The 25921-nt window shown below is 38.9% G+C and overlaps 1 protein-coding gene and 1 long non-coding RNA gene across 2 annotated transcripts in view; one reads left to right on the forward strand and one right to left on the reverse strand.

Annotated features, from left to right (window-relative positions):
• The window catches only part of otog (otogelin), a 110297-nt gene that overhangs the window by 55741 nt on the left and 28635 nt on the right, over window positions 1-25921 (forward strand). The window contains exons 37-57 of the mRNA XM_088073171.1: window positions 196-2963; window positions 4492-4669; window positions 4783-4934; window positions 5432-5521; window positions 5648-5834; window positions 6879-7099; window positions 7758-7896; window positions 8587-8775; window positions 9158-9367; window positions 9489-9593; window positions 9762-9866; window positions 9983-10084; window positions 10899-10997; window positions 11175-11215; window positions 11660-11735; window positions 12186-12392; window positions 12514-12629; window positions 12802-12921; window positions 13769-13814; window positions 14206-14277; window positions 16551-16630. Of these exons, the coding sequence (XP_087929297.1) occupies window positions 196-2963; window positions 4492-4669; window positions 4783-4934; window positions 5432-5521; window positions 5648-5834; window positions 6879-7099; window positions 7758-7896; window positions 8587-8775; window positions 9158-9367; window positions 9489-9593; window positions 9762-9866; window positions 9983-10084; window positions 10899-10997; window positions 11175-11215; window positions 11660-11735; window positions 12186-12392; window positions 12514-12629; window positions 12802-12921; window positions 13769-13814; window positions 14206-14277; window positions 16551-16630 (5303 nt within the window). The remainder of the gene's footprint in view (window positions 1-195; window positions 2964-4491; window positions 4670-4782; window positions 4935-5431; window positions 5522-5647; window positions 5835-6878; window positions 7100-7757; window positions 7897-8586; window positions 8776-9157; window positions 9368-9488; window positions 9594-9761; window positions 9867-9982; window positions 10085-10898; window positions 10998-11174; window positions 11216-11659; window positions 11736-12185; window positions 12393-12513; window positions 12630-12801; window positions 12922-13768; window positions 13815-14205; window positions 14278-16550; window positions 16631-25921) is intronic.
• The window catches only part of LOC148190358 (uncharacterized), a 54063-nt gene continuing 52152 nt past the window's right edge, over window positions 24011-25921 (reverse strand). The window contains exon 3 of the long non-coding RNA XR_015775652.1: window positions 24011-25515. This is a non-coding gene — a long non-coding RNA (uncharacterized LOC148190358). The remainder of the gene's footprint in view (window positions 25516-25921) is intronic.

Raw genomic sequence — 25921 nt, forward strand, 5'->3', positions numbered from 1 at the left:
GAATATAAAAACTCAAGTACAGACACTCCCAAAAAATACTCAAGCATTGTAAGGAAGTATTATTACGTTGTTAAATTGCACCACTGTACCAAACTTACCAATGAAATAAGACCCAAAGGAAGCTGTCTCTCCATCTGTCTCATAAACTGTCGATGTTGGCGTCTCTCTAAAAAACTTGTTATTGTTTGGGTTCAGGCATTAAGGTCCCAGTTGCTGTGCAGCCTGTAACATCGTCCGCTGCTCAACAAACGTCTGCAGCTGTCACTTCCTCAACCACGGCAAGCACCGCCGCCTCCATCACCCCCCTCCAGACCACCACCACTGCGTCCTCCTCCCCTCCACACACTGGCCCGACCAGTAAACACACCACTACTATTGCCTCCAGCACACAAACCTCGTCTAAGGCTCCACCCACGCCAGTCGCCACCTCTACATCTGCAACACCTGAACTTCCCCAAACTGCAGGACCCCCATCTCCTCCATCATCGCCCCCTGCTGTAGGACCAGAGGTGGAGGAGCTGCTGTCTACCACCAGAGTGACTGAAGCCTCGCCCAGTACTTTCACTGGCACAACAGCATCGACGACCACAGCTTTGAGCTCCACCACCAGCCCCTTTGGCCCCAGCACATCCAGGACGAGCAGCGCTCCCTTTGCCATCACCGCTCTATTCTTGGTCACCTCCTCCACGAAGCCTCCTCACCTCCTGCAGCCGCTCATCACCACCACTGCCACAACCCGGCAGCCATCTACCTCTATAGCACCGACCACGAGCTCTGTCGAAGGGTCAACCACCATTAGTACGCCTCCCCCTCTTGTTGTGCTACCAACCAAAGAGACCACAGAGTCGACAACACATTCAGCACCAGTTACTCCAATTGTAACCATCTCCAGTCCGAGTCCTGCTTCAGTCTCAGAGATGTCCACAGTTATAGACAGGACTACGGTTCTCAGCACAGCCACCACTGCATACTCAGACACCAGCACAAAGCCTGTAACAGTGGAGCGGCTTCCCTCGACTACAACTACACCCATCCCTCCTGGTTTACCAAGTACAGCCTCCACAACCTCTTCACCTCTCTCAACCTCCCCTCTTGTCGAAACAGAAACCTTATCTTTGCCCACAGTCACTTCAGCTAAAACCACCGAGTCAGTTACATCACCTTTCACCATCAAAACAACACCGCAAATAACTCCAGAGACGACACCACGATCTTCTACCACAGAGAAGATCCTGCACACCACTCCTGCTGAACCGACGACTTCTACAACTGCTTCTGAGATACCAACATCAACCCCAATCCATGCTGCACCGACTACAACTACTCCATCTCCTCCTACATCAGCTGATTTAGACTGGGGAACAACAACAAAGAAAGTGACTATACTTGAATCCACTGTGTCTGAAACACCTCAAGTAACCACAACAACGGCTGCACCTCCAACTCTGAAGATCACAGAAACCACGACTGCTCCTGTGTCTAAATCCACCACCTATGCTGAAAGAACCTCCTGGTCTGCTGCCGCCCCAACTGCAGAGAAAACAACTCAGACCACAACTTCAAGACCTCCAGAGGTTCCAGAAACCGTGTCCACAGGTCCTCCTCCCACAACAAAACCAGCTGTACCTCCAGTGTCTCCTATAGAAACCACTTCTGTTCCACTTTTACCAACAACAGAGAGCTCCACACAACCTGCTACTACTGTTCGAACCTCCGAACCGTGGCGTCCTCCACACTGGGAGACCTCCACCACCCAAGCCTTCAGCCCCACAATGAAGACGACACCAGAGGTTACCTCTGCAGCTTTCATCCAAGAGATAATTTCCACTAAAATTACTGAAGTCCCTCGCCTTCATGCGACAGCAGAGCAGGTTGTCACCTCTGCGACATCATCTGCTGCTACAGCCACCACCAAAACCACCACACCTCCCGACATCTCAACTGCAGAAACTGCAGCCACCACAACCAAGAAGCTGGTTACACCTCCACGTCCACCTGCGCCTGGTGTTCCCGAGACACTTCTCACCACCATCCCTACAAGAGCTCCACCAGTTGTCACCACCACTCTTAGACCTGTCACTGTGCAGACGATTACAGAGACGACGCGTCCAGTGACAGGCAGAGTGGAGGTGTCTACGAGAGCCACAACAACACCTCCTCCATCACAGTCTCTGCTGCATACAACTACTACTCCAACCGCAGCTTCAACTATCCAAGAAAAAGTCACCACACGGCTGGTGTCCACTGTAAGAGCTACACCAGCCACAACAACTACCACCAGAACACGGACGACCACCGTCAGAACGACACCCAGGTTTCCTGTGACAACAAGAGTGACCCCCAGAGTCATAACGACTGAGAGGTCAACCGTCAGGCCAGTCACTGCCGGAGTTACCACAACAACAAGGCTAGGAACCACAAGATCAACCACTCTTAGGCCACCGACACCAAGCCCTGGCACAACAACCATGTCAGGAGTGCCACATACAGCTGTCACAACATCTGCCGAGTCGATCACCACAGCGAGCACGACCAAACGTGTCGACACAATTACAGCACGTCCTGTCCAAACCACTGTAACCACTCCAGCGCCTGTTCCTGCTCTAACAACGTTATCTGCAGCCGTTCCAACAACAGCAACAACGACCACAGAGTCAGCCACGTCTGAGAAAACCATGACAACCAAAGAGAGCGTTGTGGCAACATCCACATCCCAACCGGAAAAGCCGCTACCTGATACGCATTGGATCTCCACGGAGAAACCTGGTATTCCAACTCCCTCTACAACTTTACTCCCAGCAGCCACCTCAGCCCAGTCTACAGAGCTGCAGAGGGTCGATCAAACCAGTCCAGGTGCAACAACGCCTCCTGCACCTGCGTCACCTCACACTGCTTTGGAAACAACCAGACACACAGCAGAGGGGACGACATCTGTGGCTGTTTCACCTACAAGGATGTGCACAGTAGGTTCAGTTATTATACATCTTCGTTTTAGACACATAATTTGATCATATTGATATATAAATTACTTTATCCCTGATTCTATATATTTTCTTTTCCTTTAAAGCTACAGTAAAAAATAAATTTGTGGCATATTTTCTGAAACTGTCTCCATATTCTGAAAGAAGTACACAAGACACATAATCTGTGAAAAAAAAGTAATGTCGGTTCTTCCTTATCCTACTGCTTCTAGTGGCAATTTGTTTGAATTTACCTTGGCGAAACAAAAACATCCAATCAGAACTGAGAAGTTCGTAACGCATCTGTCAGTCATTTTCATCACAGCTTGTTAACTGCTGTCAAACCACAATGCCTGTTTCTCATCTCAAATATTTTTAGAGACATATTTTAGTGTGCTGCTCAGCTGTAAAATGAAAACGTTTGTTACCTGGCTCCCGTGTTGGAAATAGTTGACCAGCGTACCAAACACCGCCCTTCGGCTAGTGCAAAATTTCTCATTTTACAGCTAAACTTTACACTAAAATACAGTATGTTTCTGACAACATTTCAGAAGAGAAATATCCAATGCAGTAACAGAATCTTGATTCATATGTATTCAGTGCTGCCTAGTTTGACCACAGTTAGCAGCAGTGATTGACATGATTGACGGCTGTTTTGGGGACTCATCGCCTCTGATTGCTGTTTTCGTCACTTTGCAGTAAGGAAAGTAGAATGATACAAGGTAATCGGGTAGGCAGAGGAATATGACTTTATTCACAGATTATCTGTCTCATTTAGTGCTGTATGAATATAGCGACAGTTTCAGCAGATATGAAAAGTTGTTTGTCATTAACGTTACAAACCACAGCTTTATGGATAATGCTGACTGATTTAAATATATTTATGTACCAAAAAAGCCATAAAGGAACATTTTGAAAGCTAACATTTCTAAGAGCACCTACTGCAGGTCTAATCATGTAAACAGCAGCAGACATTTTTGAAGAGCTCGTTATTGGGATTTTTCTGCTTAAGTGCAGCAGATGGATATATTTATATTTTACAGGAATAAAATGTGCATATTGCAAAACATACTCTTAATTTGTGGTGAAATACTACACACCTATGATTCACTCAACTAGGTTTTAATTTTAAACTACCATATCTAAGATCCACCGAATGGACACTTTGGTCACATGATAACGTGGTTGTATATTGGGGGGGCACCGTATATAATCACATGGTGTCATGTCATGTGGTACTCATGATTATACCGTGATTTTACCGAAGTTTTTATCACTGAATAGGAAATGGTAAACAGTGAAAAGCTCCAAAAAAGGCTAGTAGGAAAAGTCTTGAGTTTACAATATTTTATCACATATATTCGTCCCCACGGTCTGGAATTAGTATAAATCAGTTCTGAGTTAAATCAGACCTTTTGATGCACCAAATATTAGTTTTCTTTCCTGCTTACAAATATTTACAAAAATTTCTGCAATTTTTTTTTTTGTTGTGTGATTTCTGGGTTTCATTGTTTAATTTCTTTCCATGCAGCCTCCTTATGCAGAGATCGTGGATGAGTGCACAAAGTACATCTGCGTCAACAACCAGCTCGTCCTATTCAACAAATCTCAGAGCTGCCCCTACACTTCGGACCCTCCCAACTGCGGCCTGCTTGGCTTTGCCATTCTGGTCAATGGAGACAAGTGCTGTCCAAAGTGGGACTGTCCATGTGAGGAAAACAGGCACACATAAATGCTTGTTTGTAAAATTGGTGGTGTTTCCCACAGATGTGTGGCTTTAGCTGTGTCAGATTTTCATTTTCGTCTCTCTTGTGCGCTCCAGGTCGCTGCTCGATGTTTCCGGATCTGAATGTGATCACATTTGACGGGAACAGCGTCGCCATCTACAAGGCCGCCTCATACATCGTGACCCAGCTGCCCAACGAGACTGTCAGCGTGCTGGTTCAGGAATGTGCTGCTGATTCAGAGTCACCAGTAAGTCTTCATACTTAAAGTGATGGGAACAGAAGTCAGTCTTTTTTTATTTATTTATTTTTTACAAGGGATGACTGTTCCTTTATTTGGTTACTTGATATTATTTTTTTCCTAGTTTATCTTTTTTTTATCTCTTTTTTTCTGCAAATAATATATATTTGATTTGGGGTATGTGGGTGTATGTATTTATGTCTAGTTAATCAGAGTATAGGTTTAAATTGATAAGGAAGCTGGTTAATTAAAATTTAATGACTAATGGAGCGTAGGTGGGATTTAATAAGTTTGTACTTCTTCTAACTCCTTTTCGAATTTGTAAACAGAGTCATCATGTGTTTAACAATTTCTTTTGCTTTGTGTTTTTTCATTGTCTGTAAATATTACTGTTTTTGTTTGGATTATCATTTCTCTGTTTTCTTTTTACATGTTTGAAATAAATCATATCAAATCAGATTGATTAGTCATTGATGTTTTACTTGATTCTCTTTTTCTTGACAAAGCTTCTCTGGAATTTCACCAACCTGTGTCTGGTGGCTCTCAACATCACCCACAACTCCAACCACATCATCATCAACAGGCTGCAGAGGAGGGTAAGAAGCACCCTGTTCTTGTCCTGATTTTTACTTTGTATATTAACTCTCAAATCAGTGGATTAAAACTCAGAACGCATTTCTAATACTGTCAAAATAATCTGCATTATGTGCTCTTTTTTTCAGCTCTATGTCAACTCTCGGTACGCCAAGCCTCGATTCAAAAAGTATGGCTTTGAAATCTACGACACGGGCAACATGTACCTGATCCGCAGCCCGGCTGGTCTCAAGCTGCAGTGGTACCACAGCACCGGCATGATGGTGATCGATACTGACAGCTCCAGCCCCAAACTGCACACCATGGGCCTCTGCGGTAAGAGAAGTCGAGCAGTCAGACTCCACACGCACTTTTCATAGTGACGGTTTTCTGTTTTGCTGCGCTGCTGTATCACAGTAGCACTGAACACCGTTAAATCCTGCTGACGTGATCACACAGAAGAAAGTCACTAAAAATGCAGCAATTCCAAAGCTACATTTGCAATGTGATGGTTCAGTAAAACAGTTGTCAGTTTGGTCATTTATATGAAAAATGTTTCGTCTTAACCCTTTGAAACCTGGATCAGCATCAGTTTTCCTGTGCTGTGTTCGGACACCTTTCACAATCAATTGAGCCTTTGAAACCTGAGCTAATTGGTTTTATTTCTTTGAAAAAATATGACAGAAACTGCAGGGAACAACTTAGCAAGAAATGTCCTTCAAGAAATTCGAAAAAAAAAAAAGATCTCAAATTTAGCTTGCAAAAATAAGGGGTGTTAGAAAAATGTCAACAAATCTATATTTATATTTTTTATAATTTTATATTCAAAATTATATAAAAAATATACCCATACTTTAAAAAAAATCTGCACTTTTGGGGGGTCTTTCATTCTTTTACTTTCCTTTTTTGCTTATTTTCAGTTTTTTACATGTATTTATTTATTTATTTTATTTTATTTATTTGTTTATTTTTTTTACAAATGAAAGAACATTTAATTTGTAAAAATATGTTCATTTTTGGGTCAAGTTTTGGTAGGTTGCTCATTGCCTTCTCCCCAAGTTTTTGAAAGAAATCAAACCCATTTTCTCAGGTTTCAAAGAGGTAAGGATGGAACAAAGGTGACAAAATTATTTCAGTAATTTTATTTATGAAGCACGATAATTGATAAGTTGTAAAGATATTTGCAATTAATTTAAAAAGATTAGCCAGAACAAGAATAAGGGCTCATTGCTGTGCACCATGTGCACAGGTGAAACTTGCGTGCAAACCCTTAAAAATAGTGACCTTTATGGTTTAACTTCACTAATCTTAAACAGTTACACCAACTGCATAGTGATGTCTGTGTCATGGCTGAAGTTAATTCTCCCTTTCACACTTCAGGTTTTTGTGATGGAGACCCGACAAACGACCTGACTTTGGCGAATGGCACCACAGTGGGCGTCAACGAGGATCCCGCTGTTTTCATAGACAGCTGGCAGGTTCCCAACACCACCAGCTACATCAGCCACAGCCGCCGCCGTGAGCGCAACTGCTCCACAAGCGACTGCTCCCGCTGCCTGGTCATGCTGGAGAACCACGCCTTCTCCCCCTGCCACGCCTTCGTACGTTAACGTTACTCATTTTCAGGTTTCTCTTCACATACAGGAGCCGGCAGATAAGCCGTTTTTTCGTCTGATTTTGAACTGAATCCAGATTCTGTCTGTCTGAAGCTAGGGCTTCGTGATATGGGCTGAAAAGGATATTGAGATCTCGATACACAATGTATATCTTAATATTTTTAAATCTGCTCAACAGCACTTAATGCTAGAACTGTGAGACAGAATCGAACATTTACTATTATTTATTTATTTATTTTTTTAATCAAATTCCCTCTTTGATGTGACGGTATTGTAGGAATGACTTTGAAAAAATATTAACACAATTCAATTTCAATCAATAATCATTACAAATGTAGATATAATAAAAATAAAATCATGACAGGATGGAAAAGAAAAAGAAAAAACCCTAAATGCATTATGAACTAGTTATTAGTATTTTTCTGTCATTATTACTCTCTCACTTCTCTTCAGTAAAAAACATGTTTGACAAATAAGTTATATGAGATCATTTTAGATGACTGTTATAATATAAAGAAAGAAGATTAGATGACTTGTGAGGACTTATTGAGGAAGAGCTGCTTATGGTGGAAAAATATTACTTCTAGCTTAACTATAGTTATAATAAGTGGTAGCTTTATTTGTTTATTTTATTTGTTTCTAGGTCCCGCCGAGCACCTTCTGTGAGGTTTGGGTACGAGATGCAGAGTACGTCAACAACCAGTGTGTGGCGCTCGCTGCCTACGTGGCTTCCTGCCACAAATTCAACATCTGCATTGAATGGAGGAGACCAGATTACTGCCGTAAGATTTCCGTCTGTAAATGTTGCAAATATTGAGGGGCACGTGTCCACCTTCGAGGCTGGGTGATGCTGGATCACAAGCCAGAAAAATTCTAGGAGATAGACTGTATTTGTCTGCTATGATCAAAACAAAAATAAAGAGTAGTGTTCCACTTTAAATTCCAATAACTGTACCTGTGTTAATTATGTTTGAAAAAGTAATTAGTTACATTTCTTGTAACTGCCAACGGCCACAGAGGATGAGCAGAACAAAGCAAATCTGCACCAGAATGAGTTACTGTGATTCTATCAGGCAGCAACGCATCTCTGCAGCGACAAAATCTTGTCAAAAATCTCTCACACTCCTGTTAGTTTTCTTGCATCTGTTGGGGCCGATGTTATTCATGTTATCACTGTTATCAGTATGTGGAGTTTGAACAAATCAACAAACTTGAAATTAAGCATAAGTTGAATCAAACAGAATAATTTGCATAACTGAACGCCTTTGAGGCTGTGCAGGGTCTTTAAGGCGGTGTGTAGTGTATTTCATAGAAATATGACAAAAATGTACCAGAATGATGGTGTGCATTGTTAGCTTTATTTTCTAAACTCCAATCAGCACAATCTACAGCAGTTAATTCCACTGTTGTCTTAAAAGTACAGTCTATGTGATGCTTTTGAGGTACTGACATGTTTGTGTCTCTTCCTGCAGCCTTCGTGTGTCCCGACACTTTGCGGTATCAGGCCTGTCTGCCGGCCTGCACATCTCAGTCCTGCCCGAACCACGACTTCGACTCAGACCCGGACCAGTGTTCAGGCCTGACTGAGGGCTGCGTGTGTCCAGAGGGAACGCTGCTCCACCGGCCGTACTCTGCTCTCTGCATCTCACCTGAGAAATGTGGTAAGACTTCAGTTTACCTCTACAGAGCAGGAGGTCTCGAAGTGGTCGCCACAACATCAGATAATGATGGCACAAGATTGTTTAGGGCACCTGAAAAAACACCCCTTAATAATACATCTTTAATCTTTTCAGACAAGACTTAACGTTGTTTTTAATTTTTTAATTTTTTTTTACCACAACAGTGCACAGTAGTGAATAAGTGGATTCTTGAAAGAAACCACATACTTGTTGTTGCATATTCACAAACCTATTGACACTATTATATAAAAACTCTTAGTGATTTTTTAGATAATCAGTGCTTAAAGTCTGCTTCAGTACCATGATGCCATGGTCAACAACTTAAAAATCACGTGTGTTTTTTTCATGTTGTGTCTCTCTGCAGCTTGCACCGACAGTGCCGGCGTTCCTCGTGCACACGGGGAAGTGTGGAAAGCCTCCAAAGACGCTTGCTGCATGTACCGCTGTGACAACGACACCATCGTTCCCGTGGAGTACAACTGCTCCAACGTAGCGGTGCCAGTGTGCCGTCGAACAGGGGAGATGATCATCAGCTTGGCCGATGACACCAGCTGCTGCCCGCACAAAGTTTGCGGTGAGACCACGCAGTTTCTTGGGCGCGCTTCATGCTTTAGTTTAAGACCAGAAAACAGCATCTGAATCAACTAGTGATGTTAGAAATGATTAATGTGATTATGTAATTTTTGACTCTGCAGTGTGTAACCAGAGTCTGTGTGACCTGCTCCCGCCTGAGTGCAAATATGGAGAGAAGCTGGTGTCGTACTACAGACAGGACTCCTGCTGTCCAGATTACGTGTGTGGTGAGTTTTGTTTTTTTAAATCAATAAAGGGATGAACTCCATTTATTTATAATTTACTTCATATTCAACGTGCAGATGTGAGAGTCGTACTTCTTCCCATTCAAACAAACAACAATAAGGATATTTTCCAAGATTTGTAACTATTCCTTTAATGTTAATGTCTTCCAGAGTGTGATCCTGAACTCTGTGAGTCGGACGTCCCCACGTGCAGAGACGACCAGACTCTAATCGCCACCAGAGCTGACGGCAGCTGCTGTCTGGCCCACATCTGCAGTCAGTTCACCAATTAACTTCTAATTCTGAGTCTCATTCAGCAATCAGTCTGTGATCAGCAGGTTTAAGTCACAAGTTTGATAATTAGAATAATAATTAAATAACATTTTCTGCAGTGTGTTCTTCCTGTACGGAGACGCCTCCTCTCTGCCAGGATGGCGAGGTGCTGACGGTGGACGGTAACACCACAGAGCGCTGCTGCCCCGCCTACCAATGTGGTAAGAGAACACAAACTTACTATATTTCTACATTAACAGAAAAGGTATTTGAACATTAAAACCAGAGATGGTGATGTGATGACCAATATTATGATTATTTTATATATTATTTATATATTAATAATAATATAGGATCTCTTAGATTTGTTGATTAAAGAAGTGTAACCAAGATCAGAATTAGAAAAAAAAAGTTTATTACCAAGTAAATTTACACTAACAAGGAAGTTTTGCCTTTGTGTTTTGACGCATAACAATAATCATAAAAAGACACCAGAAAAAGATAAAAAGCAAGTACTGCAACAGGCAAGAAACAAATAAAATCTAAAAATTGTCAGTAGAAATTAATTTTAAAAAAACATTTAAAAAAAGAAATGTAAAATTGATCTGTTGTTAAATTAAACGGCTTTATATTTGTGCAGGGATGTGCAGAAAAGTTTACACTGTGAGGTATATAGAACATATGCAATATACAGAGATAATAATCCAAAAAATCTGCATTAATGTGACATCATGTCACAACAGCTGAAAAACAGACGTAACAATACTCTTAGTTATACAAACTATTCCATGAAGGCACAGTTTTCTTTGCTTAAAAATATGTCTAGTCTTACTCAATTTCCTGTTCAAAATATGCCCAAAACAGTAAACTTGTGATCATTTAAAATGATCCAGTAATAAATGCAGCTGAAAGCAGCTATGAATACATGAATAACTGGCATGTCTTTGCATTGTGTGTGTGTGTGTGTGTTTGTGTGTTTGTGTGTGTGTGTGTGTGTGTGTGTGTGTGTGTGTGTGTGTGTGTGTGTGCGCGCAGTATGTGAGCCGTACAGGTGTCCTCAGCTCAGTTGTCCTGTTGGGATGTCGGTGGTGTCCGTCTCCAGTCCCAGTCGCTGCTGTCCAAACCAAACATGCGGTACGGCTCCCACAATATGAACATTTTGAATGAATTCAGAAGCACAGCTAAATCAGTATCACATTTCCAAATCTGATAATTAAGATGAGACTGACACTTTTGATTGGTACAGAACATTTTGTTGTTTTGCCACAAAAATGTGAAGATTTTGCCCTTTTCTGTTTTTTCTGTTTTTAGAGTGTTCCTGTGAAAAGATCGCATCCCCGAAATGTGGCCTGGTACGTCACGACTTTATTTTCTTTAGTCTGGTTGTCTGTTTGGGCTTCTGATGATGTATTTCATGTGTATAGCGCTCACTGCGTCGGTCACTTTAACAGATATATTCTCATTCTCTGTTTTTTATCTGTGATTTTAATGCTTCAACATTAATAGGCCATTATGTGCCAGCTGAGAGAGATTTAGATGTCTCAAAGCATTTTCAAAACCAATAAACTAAAAAAAGGGCAAAGTTTAAATCTTAGCCACAGATATCTTAATGATACTACAAAACAATTCAGCATGAATTTAACTCTTTGCATTATATGGACTGTTTATCTGATGTAGTTAAATTTGTCTTTTACACAGGCTCTCTGTGTGTTTCAGTCACATTTGTCCCTGGCTCTGTGTGTAATGTCTGTGTACTTTTTGTGTGACTTTGGTTCGGTTCTCGTTTTTCTCTGCAGGGAGAGGCCGCCCAGCTGGACCGGGCCTTTCTGTCCGACCCACAGAACCAGTGCGCCTGCAAAAGATACAAGTGTGGTGAGTACTGCTGGGAAGAGTCGCCGGTTTAAATTTAAAGACTGAGGAACTCAGATAAGTGATTTAGACAGGCTGCACATGCTCCTAAAGGTTGTGCACATTTTCTCTCATAACAATCTTAAAGTTTATATAAACTCAGTTCAGATTTCCAAAAACACAAGAATTAATTTACGAGTAAAGGGCAAAAACAAAACAAACAAAACAAAACAACAAGAAAAACTAATACATTACATTTGGATAAACACAGGAATAAATCATGCAGGGAGAGAGGAAGAAAAAAAATCAGACAATATGTAAATAATATAAAAAGCAATTTATTTTTAAATTAAACACAATGTGAACTGATTTTTGCCAGTTTCCAAAAACCATAAATCCATCAGAAAAGTGAAGAAACTGTATATGGTGTACACTGTGACCTCTGACCTTGGCTCTGTATGTGTGTTTGTCCAGTGCGCGAGGCTGTGTGTGTGTTCGGCGAGCGTGGCGTGTTGCGGCCGGGTCAGACTCTGGTGGAGCACCACGATGACGGCTTGTGTCACAGCAGGCAATGCAGCCGCAGCCTCGACCCGGCGAGCGGCTTCCATCTGCTGCGAACCGCCAGCATCAACTGCTCCGCCCACTGCCAACCAGTACGACCACCAACAAACACACACACACACACACACACACACACACACACACACACACACACACACACACACACAAAGACTAAATATGAGTTAAAATACATCTTTTCTAATTCTAGATTTGATTCCTTGTTTCACAAAGCTAACCTCGACTGTGTTTCAGAATCAGATCTACGTCCCTCCGAAGGACCAGACGACATGCTGCGGTGTCTGTAAGAATATTTCCTGCCTGTATGAACACGAGAACGGGACAACGACTCTCTATAAGGTGTGAAATCAACTATTATACATTTTACTACTCATTAATGATCAGTAATCATGAATATTTTATGTATATCATTTGAAAGTCTCACATACCCTCAGCCAGTTGTTGCTGGTGTAAAAGTCAGATGATGCTGTAGTTCGTCAGTTGATGTTGTTGATGCTGTCTGCGTTTTCAGCCCGGGAAGTCCTGGGTATCAAACTGCATGAAGTTCGACTGCACAGACACTCTGTCGGGACCCACGCTCATCTCGTACTCCTTCAGCTGCCCACCTTTCAACGAAACAGAGTGCATGAAGGTCAGTGTCCTGTAACACACACACACACATTAATGCTTTTTTACAAATAAACACATACATGTATCTAGAGCAGAATTGGCCATGTTTTCTCTTGACAAGAGTCACACATTATATTAAATTTATTATTAATGATCGAATGAAATTGCTTTAAATAGTTAATCTCTTCTATGGTTTGATGGATTCTGACTAAATTTGCACACAGCTATTTAAAAGAAAAAATATTTCCTTGAGTTTTTTGTGCTGTGTGATGCTTTTTTGTATTTGTGTTGGACAAATGTTTCAATTGCGGTTGGACTGAAAATTGGCTTGACAGATGTGGGTTTTGTTCTTCATACCTTATGACTAAATAATATTAATTTATGTCAAGATGACAGCATGAGACGTTTGGAAGACACTGGATTTTGGTTACTTAAATCCATCAAAAATATCTATGGCAAATTTACGTTGGCATGAGAACAAAACCTGACATCAAATTTTGGTCGTCCAATGTCATAACCTAAATTCAACCAAATTTCAACATCTAGTGACACTGGTGGCCAGGTGGGAACAGTTATAACAAAACCGTAACAGTGGTCTATAACTGTGATTCTTAAGCCCTCAGAGCTTTGTAAAGTTGAAAGAAAATATTTCATGATGTTCACAATGACCACACGAGAGTGCTCTCATGCTTTATCTGAAAACTTTTTAAGGCCCCAAATTGTTGTATGACAAATTGAATATTTGCTCAAAATAGCAGCCATTAGGGACTTGAGCCAAATAATATTAACCTTCAAAAACCAAACTGTAATGCAAAGAAAAAGATTTAATTTTTTTGTATCTTAACATTTTCTTTCTCATCTGCATTCAGATCGGCGGGACCATCGTAAGTTACATGGATGGATGCTGCAAAACATGTGAGTACCTGATGTGAATGTAGCAGCAGTTCTGTAGTTAGTGTAGAGCTGTAGGCTGCAGATGACACTGAAGAGCGCCTTCACTTGCCGCTCAACATGTTTCTGACATGTTTGCCCTTCAGTTTGTCCGTTTTAGTCCAAAATCTTAAAACCACGTTGTCTCAATTGGATCCTAGCTGTTGTTTTCCATTAAACTTGTCTGCTGTTTATTCAGATTAGAGAGATCTGTCAGTGTGCTTTTCAGTGAATTCACTCTAGTACAAAAGGCAACAGATAACTGTTTCAAAGTGCCAAATGATAAACATAGCGGTCACTGAAAAGCATCTGATATCATGCAAGTGGGTTTGTGGTTTATGTGCTGCAGCTTACCATCATGTACCAATCCCACCAGGTACTGGATTCCCTCTCTTCCCTTTCCCTGTTAGCCCTCTGACTCCCACAGTTAACACAAACTGTGAACGAGGTACCAAAACAACAAGGCTTGTCAGTGCCATTGTTGATATTCAACAATGTACTCCCTCCAAAAAAAAGAAAAAAAAAAAGATAAAACACACAGGAAGTCTGACTGCAACCTACTCCCCTCTGCAGAACAGTCCTCTCAACTGCTGTCTCATTTCAGGTCTCAGTGAAATTGAAATCAGTAAAACAAAAAGAAAAATACATATATTTAGAACAATTACGGTGCAGATGTTGCATTCTTTTGTCTTTTTTTTCCCCTAAAAATATGTCTTGCAGTAAGGAGGCGGGGACACAATCCTTTCTGTAGGCCAAAAATGATGTCACATTTGAGAGGACAGTAACAAGTATTTACCCCCGCCCCTCCCTGTGGATCACGTACATGTAAATGACAGCTAAACTCTTTCCCCATTTAGCACTGTCTGGGCAGTGCATTGTTGATTGCCAACAATGTACTGTTGGTAGTGGCCCAGTAGTCGGGCTTAGACGTCTGCATGTGTCGGTAGAGTCTGTTGTGGGTTGGTGCTGGGGGTGTTTTCGCTTGCTGTGCTGCTCCGCCACCAGGGGGAGCTCTGTGGAAAACTAAAGCTACTATGTGAGGCATTTTACTATCGAAGGATCATCAGTGCAAACCCTTAAACAATCATCTGTGCATTTATTTAGAAACACTCAGATAAAACAGTACCAAGGTGGAAAAGTTATTTTCAGTGTCTAGAGATATAATAGTAATTTTTTTTGCACAGGCAGCATTTAGGTGACTCGAGGCTTGGATGGGCATGAAAACTCTCTTGGTTCAATCATTTAGTGCAAACCAGGCACAAGAAAACATCTGATTCGAATGTGAAAGAATGCAAAGAGCATTTCGGTAACAAACATCCATTACAATGCTTAAATTCAGTTCTGCTAATGGCAGGCTGAAGTGAATGTTGCATTTAATGTTTAAACCAGCAGTTTAAATAAGTTCACTTTTGGTTTCTGGGTCAATATTAGAAGTATTCTGAAACTGATTCTGTATTTTTTGTTCCTAATTGCATAAAGTATACTAAATTGGCTAAAGCTCTGGGGTCTGTTTCACCAAATTTATAAAATACAAGCTACTCTTTGCTACATACGGAAATACCCTCTTGCTTATTTGGTCATATTTCACTCGCCAAAAGAAACTGCACATTTGCAACTCTTGAATTAGTATGTGAGGGCTTCATAGGACTAAGATTTATCTGCAGTTTGTTGGATCACAATTTGTGCTGAGAAAACGACCTCTGTGGTTGCCGTTTTTCGATAGCTATGTCCTCTGAGGCTGAGCCGAGTGTCATTCCAAACTGATGGAAAAATTTGTAAAAGTGTTTTTTTTTTTTTTTTTTACTGAGCCATCACTGCATTTCTTCCCAGGATAATTGCCCATGAAACTGATGTTTTTTATGGATGTTTTTTTTTCCTGCTGTGATTGTGGCCTGAAGAGAGGCTGTTTTTTTTTTTACTGAGACATTGCTACTTTCCCTACCAGGAAATGTGCCCCTGGTATTTTAAGCCAAAACATGACATTTTGTTAAGCTTAACAGTTTTGTGCATAAATCTAACAACTAATGCTTTAAAGTTTGACATTTTAACATGTTGTCTAGTGATTGAATGGCTGAGTGGACATTAGAGGAACTGCAGTTTTTGGCACTTTTTTTGGTGAAAATAGCCCGATTGCTCGTAAGACAGAAAAGGATCTAAAAAGTTCGCTTTCTGGTGCTGGCAGATGGTGAAGGGAGTGAAAAACTGACCTATTAAGAAAGGGGATTATTCTAATGTGGATAAAGACTTAATGCCACACATAGCAGCTCTAAGTTCATACTCCATTTTTTTTTTTATTTTTAATACCAAATGGCACAAAGTTTGCTGGAGCATGTTTACTGCTGCTGTCTTCTTCTTTCGTTTATTATCTCATTTGAATCTTTAAAGGTTGAAAAGATTTGTTGAACGCGATTTTGTGTACATGACAAATGCATGAAAAATCTCATCATCCCTTTACATTCTTTGAATCTTTTTCTTTTGTCTCATTTGTGAAAAGCCCCATTTGTTGCTTTTCTTCACCTCATAACTGTTTTTTTAAATGTATGATTTATTTGCTTCATGCGTCCACTAAAAAGCTTGTGCATGATCTACAGCCTTTTTACGTGTCTGACATCTTTCTCCCTCCTTGTGATTGCTGTGTTGCTAAATGCACCAGGTCAGATGTTTTGTCTTTAGATTTAATGTTAACTTCCTACTGATTTGGTTTGTTTGTCGTGTGAACAGGCAAAGAAGATGGAAAATCGTGTCAGAAGGTGACTGTGAGGATGACGATCAGGAAGAACGACTGTCGCAGCAACAGGCCGGTAAGTGTTGTTTCTGTTGCATTTTTATGCTATTATGAACAACGTGCTACACTATGACTTTTTTTAGCCGTCTTGGACGACATACTATGCTATGGCTATATTTTTTGGAAGTCATGTTAGTCCACCACTTTTTTTCGGTTTTGGATGACCTGTTATAAGGTAAAGGGTAGACTTATTTGGCATTTTTTTACATTACATTCATCCTTGATCCTGCTGCATCTTTGAAGTTAAAGGCTGAGTTGATTAAAATCAGCAGCTACAATAAAGATTTCATCCGGTTGCTTGGGCATGTTTTCTGCCGATGGCATTGTTCAATTCCTGCAGGGCATTTTTTAACTTGCATCAGAGTCTTGAGTCCTTACGGCTCTACCTATCCAGTGCACCAGCTTGATCCGGGATATCAGGTGTTAACCATGTCTCTGTGAAGATGTGCGCAAAGCAGTCCCAGATCTCCCGCTGCTGAGTGAGCCAAAAACACCTCTTATCCACTTCACTTTCCTTCGAACAGACAGTAGACAGAGGAAGGCTTGGTAGAGGAACAGCTCCCGCTCCGAGTCAGGCCAGTCTCACTGTGATACCGACTCTTTCCCCTCTTTACGCCCGGCACTTTCAGTTTCGTTTCTCTCCTCTGGTCTGACTGGCTTGTTGGCGTATGCCATCGGTGGGGACCCTTTTCCGGTCTACTCAGTCAGTCAAAGCACCACACAACTTTTCCCAGTGCTGATAAGTGCCATGTAGAAAAGTCGAGCTTAAGCAGAAGGGGCCTTAGTGTTGAAAAACTGTTGCTGAATGAACTTCTCATCCACTTTATTCTCCTGCGAGCGGACATTAGACAGAGGAAGGCTTGGTAGAGGAACAGCTCCCAGTCCAAGTCGGGTCAGCCTCGCCCTGATACCAGCTCTCCTCTCTCACTTTGTGTGGTGCTTTCAGTTTCGTTTCTCCCCTCTGGTCTGACTCGCCGTTTGGCACATCACCAGTGTAGATCCTCTCACAGTCTGCTGCATTCAGTCCAAACCCATAGGATATTCCTGTGGTTTTTTTGGAGGACATGCTATATTGTGAGTTTTTATGCCATTTTGGATGGCATGTTAACATAGTGTGACTTTGTTATGCTTTTTTTTTTTTAAACATGCTGTGCTATGACTGTTTTACGCCATTTCAGATGGCATGCTATACTAAAACGAATTCTATGCTATTTCTGACAACCTGCTAATGTCTGACTTTTTTATGTTGGTTTAAACGACATACTATACTAATTAATTTTTGTGCTATTTTGGACAACATACTCTACTATTACATTTTTAGGCCGTTTTTAACAACATATAGTATGACGTTTTTGAGCCAATTTGAACAACATGCTATCTTATGACTTTTTTATGCAATTTTGGAAGACATACTATATGGCACAGTTTTTTTTAATGTTATTTTGAACAACAGACTTTATTGTGACTTTTTTATGTATATTGAAAGACATAGTATACTATGAGATTTTTGTGCTATTTTTAACAACATGCTACATGATGACTTTCTTGTGCATTTCGATCGATATACTATACTTACATTTTTGAGCCATTTTGAACAACATACTATACTATGAATTTTGTTATTGTGAATAACATACTATATTGAGACATTTTTTGAGATATGTTGAGCGACTTACTATACTATGACATTTTCTAGCCATTTTGGACATACTATACTGTGATTTTTTTGTGCGTATTTTGGACGACATACTACAGCATGACTTTTAATGCTACTTTAGACCACATACTATGACACACATTGTGACACTGGCGCTACTTTTAACGAAATACTATACTATTCTATTTTTTGTACTTTTTTGAACGACATACTTTGCTATAACTTTTTTTTAATGGTATTTTAAATAAAAAATAATACTAATAATAAAATAATAATAATAAACAATACAATGTGACTTTTTAATGATATTTGGAAGGACCTACTTCAGTATGACATTTTTAGAGATCTTTTTGGACGGCATACTATCGTATCACTTTTTCCACGGTTTTAACAACATACTAAAGTGTGACTTTTTTATCTGATTTTGATCGACATAATATACTTAACATATTTGCAAATTTGGATGACTACAGTATAGAATAATATTACTTTTTGGTGCCATTTTGGACGTCATATTATAGTATGATTTTTTGGTACCATTTTGGATGACATGCTATTTGACTTTTTCATGTGAATTTGGACAGCGTGCTTTAGTTTGACTTTTTTGATGCCATTTTGGACGACATGCTTTCATATGACTTTTTTATGCGATTTTAAACAACATGCTATAGTATAACTTTTTGGTGCCATTTTGGAAAACATACGATAACAGTGGTTCCCAACCTTTTTTGTCTTGAATACCCCCTGAGCCTTTTTGTCATACCATGAGTACATCCTCACTCTTTTAAGTTTTGATGATTCTCCAAAAGTGGTCATATAAAATGTAACACAACTGACAACACAAAATCATTTTAATGTTTCTCTTTAACTAGTACAAAGACATTATACAATTACTGAGTATTGTATTTAATTTTTTTCTTTTTTTTTTCTCCTGCATTTTCTCTTATTTTAAACTCAAATTTACAATAAATTAAATAATAAATAAAAATCTAATAAATAATACATTTAAAAAATGCATTTGTTCTATTAAACTCCTATTACATTTACTGCAGAGGAAAATGAAAAGTATTTGAATTACTTCCCTCTGCAACATAAATTTCTACTAGTGTTGATTATCTTCTTTTACGATATCTTTCTAATATCTTTTTATTTAGCTTTTATGTTCAAAATAAACGTAATGAAAAAATAAAAATAAATATTAATTCTCCTGCATTTGTTATATTAAACTCAGAGATACAAAGAAAAATGAAAATCCTTTGAATAACTCCCCTTTAAACAGGCATTTAAACTTTAAAAAATCAAGAACAAAACACAAAAAGTATCTATACCATGTTGTTTTATTAATATCTTTGTAACAAACAAATGCCGGGAGCCTCTCCTCTCACATCTGTCATTAAATCCAGCTGCACAGCGAACTGACCTGCTTGCTCCATTTTATTCACCACTTGTCCGACAATGTTAGCAGACATATAATCAATCCGACGGGACACGGTGTTGTCTGACTGATGAACTGTCACAGCTCTTCGACAATAGAGTGAGGCTTTTTTGATTTAGCCACAAGTAGAAATACAGCGCAAGACGCCTGCAGTGCTTTGCTAGACACACTTGTGGCTTTCTTCATCACAGTCTGACCCGACTTAAGTTCTGACAGCCTCAGTTTTACCAACACTTTCCGAGTGTTTTGTGCTCTGGTGCCGCTGTAGCTGGGGGATATTTTCTTAATATCTTGGAAATTATTATTACCCCCTGCAAACTGCTCACAGAGCCGAGTTGGGAATCACTGTACGATACTGTACACTGTGAATTTTTTTGACATGCTACATTATGACGTTTTTGGCTGTTTTTTTTTCAACATGCTATACTATGACATATCTCAACATGCTATACTTAGTGGTTTTCAGCTATTTTTTGTATACGTTATGTTTTGACATTTTTGGACATACTATACCATGATGCTTTCGGTTGTTTTTGTGACATGCTGTATTATGACTATTTCGGCTGATTTTCCAACACGCTATACTATGACATGTCTCAGTATGCAGGACTATGTGGTTTTCAGCTGTTTTTTCATCATGTCTTATTTTGACATTTTTCAACAAACAGTAGTGTTTTCGGTCATTTTTTTCAACATGCTACATTTTGACGTTTTGGGCCGATTTCAACATTCTTTCCTATGACATGTCTCGGAATGCTATACTACGTGGTTTTCAGCTATTTTTTGGACACTTCATATTTTAATATTTTTGGACATACTGTACCATGACGTTTTCGGTTGTTTTTGTAACATGCTGTATTATGATTATTTTGGCTGATTTTTCAACACGCTATACTATGACATGTCTCAATATGCAGGACTATGTGGTTTTCAGCTGTTTTTGGTCACTTTTTTTCGACATTCTTTATGACACCATGTTACGACATGCTATACTATGTGGTTTTCAGCTTTTTTTTCGACGTCACATTTTGACATTTTTACTACATTTTCTACATACGTTTTCTATTTTGCATTACTATACAATACTATTCCTGCATGTCTCCATGTCTTAACATGTGTAACGTTGTCATTTTTTATATGTGCAAAATAAATAAAATTAATCAAATACTATCAAACATTTTTGGTCTATTTTTGGAGGACATACTATACTGTGATGTTTTGCGTTGTTTTTTCACGTGATATATTATGGTGTTTTTGGCTGTTTTTTTCAGCATGCTATACTATGATGTGTCTCAACATACTATATACTATGTGATTTTCAGCTGTTTTTTGGGCATGTCATATTTTAACATTTTTCAACATACTACAGTACATTTTTTCAACATGCTATATTATGATGTTTTGGCAGTTTTTTCTATAGTATGACATGTCTCAGCATGCAATCCTGTGTGGTTTTTCAGCTTTTTTGTCGACATGACATATTTTGACATTCTTCGACATACCAGAAAATATATATATATTTTTTAAATGCTACATTATGACCTTTTTGGCTGTTTTTTTCAACATGCTATAATATGACATATCGCAACATGCTATAATAGGTGGTTTTCAGCAATTTTTTGGACACTTCATGTTTTAATATATTTGGACATACTATACCATGACGTTTTCGGTTGTTTTTGTGACATGCTGTATTATGACTATTTTGGCTGATTTTTCAACACGCTATACTATGACATGTCTCAGTATGCAGGACTATGTGGTTTTCAGCTGTTTTTTTGACATGTCTTATTTTGACATTTTTCAACAAACTATAGTACGATGTTTTTGGCCATTTTTTTTGGACGTTTTTCGACATTCTTTATGACATGCTATACTATGTGGTTTTCAGCTTTTTTTTCGATGTCACATTTTGACATATTTCTACTTACCTTTTCTATTTTGCATTACTATACAATACTATTCCTGCATGTCTCCTTGTCTTAACATGTGTAACATGTTTTTTTTAAAATGCTACATTATGACGTTTTTGGCTGTTTTTTTCAACATGCTATAATATGACATATCTCAACATACTATAATAGGTGGTTTTCAGCAATTTTTTCGACACTTGACACACGTTTTAATATTTTTGGACATACTGTACCATGACGTGTTCCGTTTTTTTTTTTTGTGACATGCTGTATTATGACTATTTCTGCTGATTTTCCAACACGCTATACTATGACATGTCTCAGTATGCAGGACTATGTGGTTTTCAGCTGTTTTTTCATCATGTCTTATTTTGACATTTTTCAACAAACTATAGTACGATGTTTTTGGCCATTTTTTTTGGACGTTTTTCGACATTCTTTATGACATGCTATACTATGTGGTTTTCAGCTTTTTTTTCGATGTCACATTTTGACATATTTCTACTTACCTTTTCTATTTTGCATTACTATACAATACTATTCCTGCATGTCTCCTTGTCTTAACATGTGTAACGTGTTTTTTTTAAATGCTACATTATGACGTTTTTGGCTGTTTTTTTTTCAACATGTTATAATATGACATATCGCAACATACTATAATAGGTGGTTTTCAGGAATTTTTTCGACACTTGACACCCATGTTTTAATATTTTTGGACATACTGTACCATGACGTGTTCCGTTTTTTTTTTTTGTGACATGCTGTATTATGACTATTTCTGCTGATTTTCCAACACGCTATACTATGACATGTCTCAGTATGCAGGACTATGTGGTTTTCAGCTGTTTTTTCGTCATGTCTTATTTTGACATTTTTCAACAAACAATAGTATGACGTTTTCGGTCATTTTTTTCAACATGCTACATTTTGACGTTTTGGGCCAATTTCAACATTCTTTCCTATGACATGTCTCGAAATGCTATACTACATGGTTTTCGGCTATTTTTTCGACATGCCTTATTTTGGCATTTTTCGAAATGTTTTCGGTCATTTTTTGACATGCTATATTATGGCATTTTTTGCTGTATTTTCAACATGCTATACTATGCATCACTATACAATACTATTCCTGCATGTCTTCTTGTCTTAAATGTGTAACCTTGTCATTTTTAATATGTGCGAAATAAATTAAATTGATCAAATACTATCAAACATTTTTGTTCTATTTTTGGAGGACATACTATACTATGATTTTTGTTTTTTTGACGATATATCATGGCATTTTTGGCTGTTTTTTTAGCATGCTATACTATGATGTGTCTCAACATACTATACTATGTGATTTTCAGCTGTTTTTTGGACATGTCATATTTTAACATTTTTCAACACACTACAGTACGGCGTTTTCTGTCATTTTTTTTGGACATGCTATATTTGGATGTTTTTGGACATTTTTTCAACATTCTATACTATGACATGTCTTGAAATGCTATTCAGTGTAGTTTTCAGTTATTTCTTGAACATGTCATATTTACACTATGATGTTTTTGGTCAGTTTTTCAACATGCTATATTATGATGTTTTTAGCTGTTTTTTCAACATGATATACTATGATATGTCTCAACATGCTATACTATCTATTACTATACTATTCCTTCATGTCTCCTTGTCTTAAAATGTGTAACGTCATTTCAATACTTAATCAACCATTTTTTTTGTTCTATTTTTGTAAGCTATACTATACTATGACCTTTTTGGTTGTTTTTTTTACAATATATTATTGTTATTGCTGTTTTTTTCAGCATGCAATACTATGTATGTGGTTTTCAGCTTTTTTTGGTGTCATATTTTATGTCATACTTTGAAAACGCCATGCTATACCATGCTGAAAAATTTCAATTTTTTTTTGGAACATTCTAGCTATGGCTTATCTTGGCATGTGGTTTTCAGCTGTTTTTGGGACATGTCATATTTTGACATTTTTCACCATACTAGTAAGGCATTTTCAGTCATTATTTTCAACATGCTATATTATGGTGTTTTTGGCCGTTTTTGCAACATTCTATTGTATGGCGTGTGGCAACACAATATTATATGTATGTGGTTTTCAGCTGTTTTTGGTACATGTCACATTTTGACATTTTTCGCCATACTATAGTTTGGCATTTTTTTGCCATGCTATATTATGGTGGTCTTGGCTGTTCCTGCAACATTCTTTGCTGTGGCGTGTCTCGGCACACTATTTTATGCAGTTTTTAGTCATATTTTTGTCATATTTTGCCATAATATTATATGGCATTTTTGGTTGTTTTTATTGACGTTATATTTTGGTGTTTTGAGCCTGTAATTCCCTCCAAGCACAGACAGACACAAGTGGCTTTCTTGCTACTGGTTTATTTGAAGCTTCTTTCCAAATCCACTGTGAAAACTAAACACACATTATAAATGACAAAATATGGAGACTGTGTTAAATTAACATAGACACTTGCATTTACAGCACGAAGAATATTCTACAGATTCTGTTCAGAGTAGGAAATAGCTGTCAAGTGCTGACCTTGCTTGTCCACTTACATACCTACGAAGGTTGTAGATCGTCCCCGTGTCCTGAATGTTCTTTTGATCAATAATTGTGAAGTGCCAGTCGCATTTCAGTGGATCTCTGCTGAATATCGAAGGTTCAGGAGCTACGATTCTCTTAGCACTTAAAGCTCCTGCCAACACCTTAATGATCTCTGCTGTGCTTTCAGTTGAGGGGGAGGCACAGCTTGTGGGATTGTAGACTTATAAGGCACAGGACTAGTGGGGGCCGACATTTGTGTATCTGCTACCCTCTCATGTTCTAGTGTGTCTTTCTGCTCCTCCTCTGTGGCCTTCACTTGATCATACACCTGCATTCTCGCTCATGCTGCATTGAGACTTTTCACTAGAGATGGCAATTTCAACACCAAAGATCGAACTGTTTCGAAACTTTGTTGCGTCCGGCTTTGGCACGTAGCTCAAGGCCAATGACCAATGTCATTAGGTCTAATAATGGTATGAAATAGTCACCATATCCTACAAGAACTAAATCAATAGCAGTTTGATTTGAGTGACAGCTGTTGAGGCTTTTGGGCTGAGGAAAAGGGAGCTTACAACAAAAACAATGATAAATGGGTGCAATGCAAGCTACTACCAGCAGATGCCAATGTAGAGCGAACAGGTTTTGAAACGTTTCAAAGCAATGGTTTAATAATATTGAAACGTTTCAAAGTTTTGACTTTGCTATCCCTACTTTTCACTGCCTCCATATGCTGTATCTTTAGCTGTTTTTCCTCCAGAGTCCTCTGTTGAGATGCATACTCGTCTTTCAGTTCTAAAAGACACTTTATTACAGCTGCCTCTAAATCTGTAATATTTCTTTAAGTTTCTGCTTCTAGGTGCTGTATTTCTAAATCCTCTCATTCTTAAATTCCAAATATAGAAAGTTTAATGAAAAACAAGAGTTATGTACCCTTTGGCACCTTCCATGTATCCTTAAGTGGCAAGCTTTAATCAAACGACATGAGCACATAAATCAAAACATTTAGGAAACACCACAGTAAGTGTCACTCAGTAAAATCTTCAGGCAAAGTTCTTTAAGGCTCTTTCTTAAAACGTTGCATTTTAAAACTGTGTCCGTCCTCTTTCTTCTTTCTGTGTGTGTAAGGTGTGATGTCGGCTTGTCCGTTGGTCCTTTGATGACAGCTCCGTGTCGATGCCGTCTTGTCCTGTTGAAATTGCCGCGTGGTCAGTTAATGCCCACTTGGGTCGACGAACAGTCTGAGTTTTCACTGTGATTCCCTCCAAGCACAGGCAGACACAAGTGGCTTTCTTGCTACTGGTTTATTTGAAGCTTCTCTCCAAATCCACTGTGAAAACTAAACACACAGTATAAATGACAAAATATGGAGACTGTGTTAAATTAACATAGGCAATTGCATGCACAGCATGTAGAAAATAAGCTCCTAAAACAAAACACAGACAAAGAAACAAAATACCTCATTGGCTGCATGCTGCAAAAATGGGAATAATCTTCAGAGGGCTCCTTAAAGTCCAGGTAAAGTGATAATTAAAATGTGTTCTGAGTTTGTTACAACACAGAAAGATGTGTTATTAAACACCTGACCAAATAAAATCGAAAGTATGTAAAAGAAGTTGTCAAAATCATGAAAAAATGCACAGTATTCTGATCTGAAACACTGGGGGCTTCTCGTTTTTATACAGCTGCTTGTCAGGGGCGGGGTTATGCTGAGTAAAGCTCCACTGCATCATCAAACTTTGGTT

The sequence above is a fragment of the Plectropomus leopardus genome, chromosome 1, assembly GCF_026936395.1.
Source record: "Plectropomus leopardus strain MGB_pleo_1.0 chromosome 1, ASM2693639v1, whole genome shotgun sequence".
Lineage (NCBI taxonomy): Eukaryota > Metazoa > Chordata > Actinopteri > Perciformes > Serranidae > Plectropomus > Plectropomus leopardus.